The following is a 13,046-nucleotide window of genomic DNA, read 5'->3' as shown; positions in this document are numbered from 1 at the left end:
CGATATTATGGTACTTATAATTGATATTATGGTATTTATAATTGATATTATTATATTTACAATTGATATTCTGATATTTTTAATTGATATTCTGACATCTGGGATTCTGGTCTGGCCAGACAGATTCTGGTCTATCAGAGTCTGTCTGTTGACTGAAGAAGATTTTGTAGCAATCCCTGAGTCTGGAATTCTGCAGGGAACGCTGCCAGCCTTTAACTTCATGGGATATGGGAATGCAAATCATGGAATCGCTAAGGGTCTATTCCAAAAAAGACCTTTAAGATCATCAAGCCCAACTTAACCCACCACCACCATATTCACCATTTAACCATGCCCCAAGTGCCCCAGCCACACATTTCTGACCAATTTCAGGGAACACAAACGAGAAAGAAATAAATGAGCACGAGGCCAGACACACCAACAACCCAAGGCATGAAGAGTTGAGGAAGAGGAGGATGAAAGACCTCACTTCCCTCTGATTCCCTCTGACTCTCTCCCCATTAACCCCAGGTGGAGGCTGCACCCCCTGCACTCCTTAGATAGGAACCTCATTTAAATAATTAAAGGAAGCTGTGACTGTTCAGTCCTTGAGAACATGGAATGCAGCAAGGGAAGGGCTTTAAGGGCCTACAAAGACTGACAAGCCGCCAGATGGATCACCCCCACTTTGTCATTTGATATGAGGCTTTTTTTCAAGATCTGGCCATATTTTAGACAAAAAAATATGAGTTTTGTAAGGCACAATTATATTTACTCACCATTACTTCAGGGGTAGCTAGAAGCTGATGTGCTGGAGCAGCTCCATGGACTTGTCTCTTGTTTTAATTCCTTCAGTCAATTCTTTAAGTCCAACCAGGAAGGTCAGCCTTTCAAAAATGTGATTTCTCCACCAGCAGAATCAAAGAACCAACCCAAAACACTTCAAGCTTGGCTTGTGAGGGTTATTTACAAAGCACTTGAATTTCTACAGTGATTTTAACCCATTTAAAGAGTGGCAAGGAACACTCCTGGGCACTGGAGCTCGCTCAAATATATTGTTAAAATATAAGAAAACCCCTGGGGTGCTTCTGGCTCAGGTGAAAGCACGCTCTCAAGTAATTCCTTGGCATAGCTCGGGAGCTGGCACAGGCCAAGGGCCATTCCCAGGAGACATTTTGGATACAGCCACCTTGTTCTGGAAGCTCAGGATGCCTCATAGGTTGGATGTGGGCTGGCTTAGGCCAGGTGGCATCAGCAGGAGGGCTGTGTTTAATTAATTCATGGAGCTGTAGCCAAAAAGCCCAATCCTCTCCCTGTATCAACAACAACTCCTGGCAGCAGGAGCAGAGGTGGCCTGGGAGAGGATGTAGAAGGTTGAATGGCTCCTCCTCTTTCCCAAGCAACTTTCCACTACCTTGATATCCCAGATCCTGAAAGTTCCCCAATTTGCAGCAGTCACACCCCGGAGCCACCAGCACACGAGGGAGTCACACCTTCACCATCCTCCCCAGCTCTGGTTCCCACTGCAGGACTGGCCATTGGCAGGAGTAGAGGAGATAGCTTGGGGCAAATCCCTTGGAAAACAGGAAAATCCTGCTGCTCCCCCATCCATGCAGTGCTGAGGGCACTCCCCGCTGCCCGGCCCCAGGCCCAGCTCTCAGAGGGAGTAAAAGATGAGCTTGGCCAGATGATGCCTCATTCCTGACCCTCTTTCATCCCCCTGGGCCTGTGTTTGCCATTCTAGTTAGACTAAAAATGTTCATGCATCCCTTCTGTCTCAAGCAGCTCAATTAGAACCTCTAAGAGGAGATGTTCAAAACCACTGCACAGCTTGAGTGGTGAATTAATGATGTTCATGGTGATGATGATGATGATGATCATGATGATGAAGAATCAATATCAAGTGTTTAAGGCCACGCTGGAGCAGCCTGGTCTAGTGGAAAGTGTCCATGCCTATGGCAGTGAGGTGGAATTAGAGGAACTTTAAGGTCCCTTTCAACCCAAACCATTCCGTGATTCTGGGACCTGACTCTTTCATCTCATCTCTTTGTGATTAATTTTGGTTTTGCCCAAATAATGGTCAGATTTTAGACTTTTGTTCCTATTTAAGAGGAAGCTCAGTATAAAATGTGTCCCCTCATTGTTTTTCCTCTCTCTTTCTCCTCATTCTGTGTTTTTACTCATGTTCTCTCTCCACTCATCTGTGCTCAGTCACTGGTTCCCTAGTTACACGCAGCTCCACACAAAACACATCCCTCAGTGCACCTGGGGGCTTGTGAGCGATTCAGACAAGTCATCATTTCTTTCCAAGCTAAAGGAACTCTGTTTTTACTGGATTTTACTTCTCATGCTCCCCTTCTGCTCAGCACACCCACAGCTGCAGGCTGGAACCACCTTCGGGGCATCGCCGTGACGCCGAGGAAAAAAACACGAGGGAAGGGGGGAAGAAACCTTTTTCCTTTTCCTGGAGGTGAAATCCCTCATCTGCTCCTTGCTCCAACCCCAAGCTCTTACCATGCACTCTGCATCGCCCACTTCCTCTGCGGGAACAGCTGTCAAAACGCCGCCACATCCGCGGCTCCCGCGGCTTTACGGCTCCCGTTGGCAGCTCCTCCAGGGAATGCCCGGCTGCCTGCGAGGCTCCAAACCTGCCAGTTCCCATTACCACACCACCAGGAAGTGCAAACGGGAGGTAGGGGGTTATCCTTGCAGGGTTTGGTGGGAAGAAAACCAGAGGTGGTTCCACCTCCCATCCCATGGTCTCCGACCGTCCGCTCTTCGGGCTTCAAAGCTGAGCTGTCTTCTTGTGGGAAGTTTCCATGGCAGAGCAAAAGAAACCTCTCTCTCTAAAAGAACTGATGAAAGGCTATTTTATAGGTGGTAAACTGACCTAGAGTTCCGAGTTTTGTCTCTATGCATAGTCCATGAGAAGGGAAAGGAAAGTTGTGGGGGAAGGGAAGTGCTTTGAAGATTTTATTCTGATTATTAATTTTTTCTCTCTTGTGGTTTTGTTAATAAACCTGTCTTTATACCCTCTTATGTTTTGAGCCTGCTTTGCTTCTCTCCTAATCCTATCTCACAGCAGTAGGAGAGTAAATAATTCGAGTAGGCACTCAAACCACTACACATAATTCAGGAAACAGAAATAAGTGAACCATTTATTTCTACTTACAGTGGAGCCACCACTACACCTGGTTTGGTGGATGGCAGGGGATGGGAATTAGATAATCCTTGAGCTCCCTTCCAAATCATTCCATGCCTGTATGAAAAACAACCTGGATCAAAGTGTTTGCCTGGTTGCCCAGAGCTTTGAGCTGATGTTTCTCATCACAAGGGACAAAGCAAAGCAAAAGCTTTGGAGGGGCATTGGTTGTGCAGAATTTTCACTGATTTAGTGAACAATTCCTTGGGTGAATGATAACCTGTGAGGAGAACAGCAGTGGGACACCATCCCAACACCAGCACCACCCTGGACAAAGGTCCAGCATTCCCGTTTGAGGATGGGCAGCGCTGGTTCTGGGTGAAGGAACCAGCTCTGAGAGGGTGGATTAAAAGCCTGGCTGCCTTTCCCACAGCAGGAAACGGGACTGGGAGGTAAAATAAATGAATAAATGCAAGAATTCGTGTGCATGGGAAGGAGAGAATTGGAAAACCAAAGGGACTTGGGGAACCCTTTGGGGACACAACCCAGAGTTTTCCAAGTAACAGAATCATACAATGGTCTGGGTTGGAGGGGACCTTACAGATGATCTTGTTCCAGATTTGGGTTGGTTATCAGGGAAAGGTTCTTCCCCCAGAGGGTGGTGGAGCACTGACCAGGCTCCCCAGGGAATGGGCACATTCCCAAGGCTGCCAGAGCTCTGGGAGAGTTTGGACAACATTCTCAGGGACAGGCTGGGATTGTTGGGGTGTCAGGAATTTGACTGGATGATCCTTGGGGCTCCCTACCAGCTCTGGTTATTTAAAGCTGAGCTGCAATGAGGCACTGAACAGCTCCAGAGGTCCATTGTGAAGAAAAGGACATTTGATCAAGCAAGTCAATGTGTTGCCTGGGGTAACAACAATTTTTTAAATCGCTGTCATTCCCCCAGACTAAATTTGGCCACATCCAACCTATGCTGAGCTCCAGGCAGTTATTTTGGAATCACATCCTGACAGTGACACTCTGCCAAGGTATCCTGACTGCTCCAGCAAAAATGGAATCCCATGGGAAGCAGATGGAGTCCCTCAGCCTCCTGAGCTTGTTTAATGATGTCATTTACAATGGATGGAGAGGCATTTCTCCAGCTCAGAGTACCACTTTTAAGGCTTAAATTAGCCCCAAAGCCAGGCTTACGTTCATGAATAAGGCCAAAGGAAGGATCTCCCACAACCACTGCACCTTTCCATCAGATGTGAAGAAAGAGGAGCACACTTCAAGTATAATTTAAAATACATTTATTGTTTCATTTGTTCTTGCTTTTTTTTTCCTTTTTTTTTGTTATACAAAGACGTTAAATAACTTAAATACATTCTCAACAGTCACTCAGAATCAGATTTATACCTACAAGCTGTACATATGAGGTAGAGAAAAATAACTTAGGCTCCCATAAGACATTGGAAAATAAACAAAACAAAACAAAAAGAAAAAAACAAGAAAAATACTAATCCTTCATGTTAGTATTCCCACCTCCCTTTAAAAGGAAATGCCATCCCAGGTGTGCAAAACAAATCCTAGACTTTACATTCCTGCTTCAGATTGTTAAAGGCGGGGTGGTCCAAAGGAAATTCCTGGTTTGCTGATTGGTGTTTCGGATGGATCCATGCTCAAGGGGAGCTGGAAGGATTACCCACACATCTCTTGATCTTCCTGACTTCAATCCCACCTCTACCAACCTGGATGTCTTTATCCCCTTCTGCTGTGAGCAGGGAACACTGGCACCTCTAACAGGGCCAAACACCTTCCAGAGGTGCCCCCACTGCCTGCAGACCACGGGCTCCTTTCTAGGGGGGGATGATTCCAGACCCATTGCACATCAATGCCAACAACCTTCCCAACATTCCCGAGGGAAGTCATCTCCTGTCCTTTTGGGCTACCTTGCTCAGTGCTAAGAAGGGTTTTTTCCCATTTCTGAAAACACTCGGCAACAACTGAGAAAAAGACAAAAATCTGACATTTCCCCTGACAGGTGAATTTGATGTGTCTGCATAATTTCTGGTCTTACTCCCCACTCCCTCCCTGCACCTGAGGAACTGTAGTTACAGGAAGTCAGAGTAAATCTCTGCTGCCAAATCCATTTTCTTTTCCTCTCCACCCATAAAGCCTAAGGATTCCCTTCTTTCGTTTGCTCTGAAGTTCAGAAATATTCAGAACTACTCTGCCTGTGGCATTTGCAAATAATTTGGTGAAATCCAATGTTAGTCGGTGAAAAATAGATCTAAAAGCTATTCGGTGGTAATATCCATGACCAGGTTCAGAGGGCTGAACAGATTCAAACAGGGGACTGGAATGAGATGGATCTTAAAGACCCCTTCCAGCCCCAAACATTCCATGATTCCTACGATTCCTCAGGACCTGACTGAGCGACGTGGTCCAGAAAGGCCACATCTTGTATTTCTTGTGGGAAAACGTCACTTTCCGAAAGTCATCACCTAATTAGCATCCTAAAAACTGAAATCCAGGATGAGCTGGCCACGGAAGCCAGACTCAACCCGACAGATGTGCCCTCAGAGCTGGATAAACCGGGAATGAGGAGCTTTACTGCACCTGTTCCATCGGGTACAGAACAGACCGGGTTTTACTGCAGCATCAACTGAGGAATTTTTCACAGGCACCATAATCCACCAGAAAATCACCTTAAGCAGCATCTACCCCATGAAAGCACCCTTGAGAAATCTGTCCCTTCATCTGGGGTCTCATCCAACCCTGCCCCAGCCAAAGCACCCGACTGTATGTTCCCTAAAACAGGGCAGCTGAAAAACGACGGACAAAGGAATTCCAGACCTGGGCTGAAGGAAGGCAGATGTCAACGAGCTGGTTGACAACAAAAACTCCTCAGAAATGATTTTAGCCCCTGCTCAGGTCTCCAAACCAGCTACCCCAGACATTCTTCAGAAAACAGGGGGTCCACACATCGTTCCCTGCTTCCCAAGGTGATGGACAAACTTCCTGAATCACACAAATCCCCAGCTCCCCCATTTCACACTGCCCCATTCAAATAGATAAAAGCTGCTTGTGTTGGATCAAGCCTGGAATTTGGTCCTCTTCATTTAACCTTCCAATGTACTCAGATTATGATTTTTTTCCCCAACCACCTTTTTAAGAGATGTTCTTCCCAAGCCAACTGAGCTCAATGGCAAATCCTTGGTTATTGCAAACAGATTTGGGATTTTCTCCATCCAGACCCATCTCAAAACCAGGATGTTCAGCTAAAAAAGGGTAAACCTGAAATTTTGGGGTAGATTTCTTTAATATATTTCCATTGCAAGCTACTCAATTTTCCTAATTCATTTTTAGCATTAATAATGATAATAATTAAAAATCCCCTTTGATTAAACACTGCTTGTTTCACCAGCTGGAGTTTTGATAATTGGAAGATAAGGAGAACATAATGTTTAGGACTTGTTTTGCATTTCTCCACATCCGGCATAAATGAGTCAGTCACACAGAATAGAAGCTTGTTAAAAAACAGATGACGGGTGCAACAATTATTTCTGTGGGTTTTTATTTCTTTTAATAGAAAATTCTAATATAAAACAGCAAACGTTTTCAGTTTGCCTTGTTTACAAAAATATTATATATATTTTTTTTATATTTCTGACATAACTAAAATGCACTATTCAATAAAAATATTCTTCCATCAGCTAACTTCTCTTTTTAAAAAAATTAATAAAAAAGTTATATAAATAATGGTTGCACCCCCCCACCCCAAAACTGATCTGGCTGGATCAGCTTAGGAGAACCAACACTTTGACACTTTTGGGGGGGACAGGGGGTGAAAGGGGGTCAGGAACCAGAGCTCTCCCCTCCACCCATCCGTCCTTCTCCAGTTACATCTGAGCAAAATCCTGTTTCTCTGGGGATTAGAAAAAAGGGGGGAAGTTGCTTTGCACTTTTTTTAATATATCTATGAAATGACACCATGAAAAACTTCAGGGATCCAGATCTACATTTACAAAACTGATTTCTTTGAATTGCACTGGAGATCCAATGGCGTGGTGGCAGAATCAGCCTCTCTGGAAAAATCCAGTTTAACCCAGCTGGGACAAAAAGGTTTTACAGGACACTCCCCGGTGTTTTACACAGGAGTTCCCAGTGTCTTATTTAGGGTTTTCCAGACTGGTGGATGGAGTGGTGCTTGTACTCCATGAGTTAATTCAACTCCAACACATCTGTCACCATCAGAAAACCCAGGCCCAGCACTCCAAAGGGTTTTGAGACGGTTTGACATCTCCTCTCCCAGCTCCTGCTTAACCTCCACTGGATTTTTCCAAAAGGAGACTTTTGCCCCCATTCTTTTGTCAACGATAAGGCAAACATTGGAAAACGCTGGAATTAAAGACCCCCCAGCCAAAACACACCCACAGCGTGGTGCAGGGGGGAGAAGAAAAATAACCCACATTTGTTTTACCACCCTAGGTCAAAAGGCCAAGAAGACAAGTTCTCCTGATTTCAGAGTGTTAGTATATTTTATACACTGCCTATACATTTAACACATGTGCCTCGCTACTATTTAGTTATTTATAATTTTTTTTAACCACAGGAGAATAAACCTTGCTATTTACAATATATAACAGGCAAGTACTATATCCACATGAACATAAATACAATTTGTGGTGGTTTTTTTTTCTTATTCATTTTTTTGTCTTTTTTTCTTTTTTTGTCCTTTTTTTTTTTTTTTTTTTTTTTTCTTTTAAATACTTACAGAAAGCATCCAGGCTTCAGTGCGTGATTTATAATACACAGAAGAGCTCTTTCACTCAGTAGTTCATTCACTCTTTGCTGCTTTCTTCTAGACAAGCTTGGACAATTTGCCTTATTTCCCACCCATCTCTCTCTCCCCCACACTGCTGAACACACCAAGATTCCCTATCCCGTCCCATCCCGGCATTTTCTTGGCCAGGATATCCATGCCAACACTCCCCTCTCTTCTGCTTCTAGGGACTCATTCTCCTCTCACACCAGTGCAATGTGGAGTTACTCCAGCGAGGTCAACGGAGACAGAGACACCAGTGAAAAGGAGGAAAATGAGGCCCATGGTTTAAATATAACAATAATAATTAATAATAATAATAATAATTAATAATAATAATAATAATGCACATAAATTGCGGCCCATCCTTTAATTAAGAACAGATTTAGGGGAGAAAAAAAAAAAAGAAAGAATGGAGCCGGAAATAGTTATTCAGACCCAAAAATTCCTGTTTTGAGCAGGTCTGGATCTGGCTTTACTTTGGAGGGGAAGAGCTATTCTAGAAAACACACGAAAATGTAACAGTGAGTTTGCACATATGTGTGAGAGAGAGAGACAGAGGGGGAAAGAGAATTTAACATAATACCACATTGAAACCATAAGAAGGTCCTTCTGAAGGGCTTTACAATAAATAAATGTTCAATATTTATATATATATATATATATATATTTATGTGTCAGGGTGTGTACATATATCTATATATACACACTGAATAATAGGTTTCTAGCAATTACTTTTTTAAACCATTAGATAAACTGCTCGTGGGTGACTTTCCCAAAAGCTGCGAGACCTTCCCGGGTGCTTTGCCGGGGTGGAAGGTGGGAATTCCACAGGTGGATTCCACCTTCGCTCCTCCAGCACCATCCCAACCTCCAGAGTTGTACGGCAAATAAGGAAACACCAAAAAAGAGACATTTTGCTTCACTTTGCAGAACTGTGGTGCTATTGAACAGTAACACCCTGTCCCTCCCCCTGCCCCCTCCTCAAGATTTGATGCCTACAAGCCAGGCTGGACTGCAGATATTTGTTACCAAGAAAACCCCAAATCTATTTTTTCTCTTCCCAGCAGGTGCACATGAACAGCTTAAATATTAGTGGCTACAATCTGGGGGGAAAAAATTAAATAAGGAAAAAAAGACCTTGAAAAATAATGATCCATCTTGGGAAATTGCTCTAGTTTTGTTTTACTAATTTTACAAATGCTTAAGAATCTCCTCTTTTGAACACCAGATCAATGATGGATAGAAACTTGGTGGAAATTGCTACTACTGGACAATCAAAAATTGCTACTAAAAATCAGACAGAACACCTTCTGCTCCCCGTTTTTTTCCTTAGGAAGATTCATTCAGGCATTTGCTGGCTGCCTCCAATCCACTTTTATATGAAGAATATTGGCACGCCAAGTCCTGGATTGTAAATCTCCTCTTCCAAGCAAAAAAGAAATGCTGGAGGTTGTCATGTGTTTCACAGCGTTGGAGTGATCAACCCCTGCAGTCAAATTTCTGGCTTCTCTCAGGTTGTCTCTGTGTCAATTGGTTATTCCAAATCCACGAGTTTGTTAGGATTTAGCAGGTGTGTTTTTAAAAATACAGTTCTCGATCTAGTGGTTAAAAAAAAAAAAAAAATCATCTTAAGGTCATAGGGTTTACATACAGCTTGTGTCATGTACCACTGCCATGGTTTAGAGTAAATGGAATGATGACCTAGGAAAGAAAAGTCAACTCCTCCAGAGGTCTGATCCAGGCCAAAACGGCTGCTCCACAACGCAAGACAGCCCCGGGTCCACGATGCACTCGGATTGCTCTTGTCCTACTCAAAAGAAACACGTCCAAATTCATAAGACTCAACAAGTTCCAGTTGGGATTTCTGAACCAGTTACCACAGGTTGACCTCCATCAGCAAGAGGTGGGAAGAGGAGAGGAAAATAAATCACGCGGGAAGTGAAAATGAAACAAAAGTATCTAGTGGTTTAAAAAAAAAAAACAATTAAATTTAAGACGGCGATAGTGCTAAAGAACTTGCATTTGGGTGAATTGTTTTAAATAAAGAACATAGGATTGGACTGATGGGGACAGGCACGTCTGGTGTTCTGCTGTCTTCCCAACCTCTTTCTTGGATTTACTTCTGTCTGCAGCGTGGTGGACCCAACGTTTTCGAGCGGCGCGTGGTGACAACACACGCAGACGCGGAGCTGTCGTTAAAGAGCTGCTGCTCCCAGAGGGTCTCTTTGTCAGAGCCTGGTTTGCTCCATGTGCAGAAACTCCACTGGAAGAACCCACCATTCCCTACAAACCCCTCTCCAGTTTTAGGAGAAATAAACGTCCGCTTCCCGCACCACCACACTCAAAGTGGAAAGATCTTTTGTTTCTGCTCAGCTCTCGAAGCGGTTGGTGAGCTCCAGAAATAAGGAAGTACAGGATATTTATGCCAAAGGGAATATCTTAGCCTGGGAGGTCATGGAGGATGGCTGAAACAATGTTCCAAGGAGAAATGATCCATCAAACTGTGTAGACAACAAAGGTGAAGGTCAACTGGTGTCTAACCCCAGTGTGACAGGCACTTATTTCCACATGGTTGGACCTCATGAAAATTCAGTCTACAGGAAAAACAAAACAAAAAAACCCCCAAAAACCCCAAAACAAAACAGCAACACAGCTGGGTCACCTGTACCCTACAAAGTGCTTATGTCTCAACATAGCTTCCAGATCCCAGAAGGTCAATCAAACCCTGTTTGTCTCCATAGGCAGTTCTCCAGACTGGCCCGTCCCCGGGGGCGGCCGTGCAGCAGAAGCCGCGGGTCGTGTCAGTCCTTGCAGGTGTAAACCTCCTCTCTCTGCGTGCACTGCTTGCACTCCACGTAGCAGCACCAACGCACCTGGCACTGGCACGGGCGCGTCACCACCCGGCTCTGCGTGTTGTGCCCCCGGCCGCAGCAGATGCTGTCGCAGTTCTTGTCCTTGTAACACTTCCGCCCCGAGGTCCCCGGGGAATACCGGCTCATCAGGCAGAAGCTCGGGGAGTCGTCAATGTAGACGAGATCCGTAGTCCTTGGGATTTGATCGCTGTGGCCGGGGATGGATTTCTTAGGGGGGGAGATGTCGCCTTCCCCCGTGGCCTCGTTGGTGGTGCTGCCCACCTTGAGCGAGGTCTCGTACTTCTGCTTCAGCTGCTTCCCGATCTCGTGGAAGGGGGAGAGCTGCCTCCAGCACGTTCGGACGGTGCAGGATCCCGACACGCCGTGGCACTTGCAGGTGGTCTCCACGCCGGCTTTGATGACCTGCGGACACACACACACGGCCCCAAAGAGAATCAGTCATGGCGGGAGAAATCAAAACACCGAGTAAAACATGACATTTTCTAGAAGACACTTCAGGGACACAAAGTTGATGACAATACAAAAAATACCTCTTGGAAGCGGACAGAACACACATCCTACAGGAAATACTTATTTCAAAAGGCTCTTAGTTCCCAGAGTATGACATTTACCTGCAAAAGCTTTGCTTAATTGGCTAATTAAAGACACTAGAAAGGTGTACAGAGATTGTCGAGTGCTGACACCCATTGTGTAGACAGAGATATCAAACTGTGATACAACTAAGAGATTAATATGTATTTTAACACCTATTTATCTTTGTCAATAATAAGTAGATAAGATATAAAAGTGGAAGAAGTTGGTTTAGTGGAAAGAGGTGGGGTGACACACGCTCCAGAACAGGAGTGTTGACAATAGGAACCTTTTCCATACTCAGGACCCCAAACCCAAATAGAAGCAGAAGTAATTTTAGTTTAGCATCCTCAGCTGGCTGATGCTAAACAAAAGGATCCTATCCTTTTCAAATCAACTGCAACAAGCATCACAGCACACAAAACCATCTCCATCTCTTTAGAAATAGCATTGGAATGTTTCAGCTCCCCTTCTCCAGACAGAGACTTACACCTGGGATACCCCCATGGGCAACACAAAAGCAGAGATGCTATTTGGACAGCCACAGATACTCCGCATTTTGTCCACAGATTATAAACACAAATTTGTATTTCTAATTCTCCCACCTGGCCCCTTCCCCCAAATTAGGCTCTATTGACTTTAAATGGGTAAGGTACAACCACCCCTTAGAACAGCAGGTGAGAACAGAGTTTGTTTTGCAGAGCTGGGTCCTGACAAGATACCAAAGTAGTGTTGGAAGTGCCCTTCCTTTGGGCATCTACGGTACCTAAAAAAGAAGAAAACAACCTCCCCCCGTGCCCACGATGGCATCTGGCAACGTTGTGGCCTCCTGACAGCAGAGGACTGGCTGCAGTCCATTTCCTGACCATCCGGTTCTTAATTATTTGGCTGCACAAATCCTGCTGAGCCCCATGTGCATCCGTGCAATAGGTCATGGACTCGGAATTGGGGCCTGGCCCAATTGCGATATTCCAGAAACGTTTTTAGAAAGACAATACGCATAATGCAGCCTTCAGCAGAGCCTGTCCAACGGTCACACTTCATTCCTGTGACAGCCAAAGACCTCTGCGAGTGCAATCCAATAATACACAGTAGCATTCAAAGCGGTGACGGGTTACAGGGGGAGATGTGTTGCTGGTTATAGCGCTCAGCTGGGATGGCTTGGGTAAGGGCTGTCACGCTTTGTGTGCCAAAGTGTCTCGCCAAGTCCGCCAGAAATCCCACAATGTCAGACAAGAGCGTGCAGAACACATTTCAACACCGAGGGGGGGAAAAACCCCAACCCTCACCCGCGCCCTCCCTCGTGTAAAGTCCTGTTTCACTGCTCGTCCAGAAGTGAGGGCTGAGTTCGTGTGAAACAAAGCTCCTCCACCTGATTTCACGCCCACACCATCAGCAAGCCGGGCAGAAATTGCTGGGATACTTGGGAAAGGGCTGCACACTGCAGTCATTCAGCAGTTCAGGCTTTCCTCAACCTCTCCTCCTCCTCCAGCACATTTGCATCTGCTCCACCTGGAAAAGGAGACAACCCCCATTGTAGAGGAGTTGGGAAAGCAACAAACCAACGGGAACTGGCTCTGCTTGCAGTCATGCTCCTGGACTTGGAGCTGATTGAACAAGACAGGGTCATGAAACTCAGGAAGGGAACCTGGAGTCGGGGCTGCTCTTG

General features: G+C 45.1%; 1 protein-coding gene across 1 annotated transcript in view; it reads right to left on the bottom strand.

Annotated features, from left to right (window-relative positions):
• Positions 1 to 4,399: 4,399 nt before the first annotated feature.
• Positions 4,400 to 13,046, bottom strand: part of WNT9A (Wnt family member 9A) — a 60,832-nt gene continuing 52,185 nt past the window's right edge. The window contains exon 4 of the mRNA XM_063417321.1: positions 4,400 to 11,209. Coding sequence (XP_063273391.1) covers positions 10,736 to 11,209 — 474 coding nt within the window. The 3' untranslated portion in view covers positions 4,400 to 10,735. The remainder of the gene's footprint in view (positions 11,210 to 13,046) is intronic.

The sequence above is a fragment of the Prinia subflava genome, chromosome 1 (genome assembly GCF_021018805.1).
Source record: "Prinia subflava isolate CZ2003 ecotype Zambia chromosome 1, Cam_Psub_1.2, whole genome shotgun sequence".
NCBI lineage: Eukaryota > Metazoa > Chordata > Aves > Passeriformes > Cisticolidae > Prinia > Prinia subflava.
The sequence above is the reverse complement of the archived record's forward strand: the minus strand, read 5'-3'. Positions and strand labels throughout refer to the sequence as shown.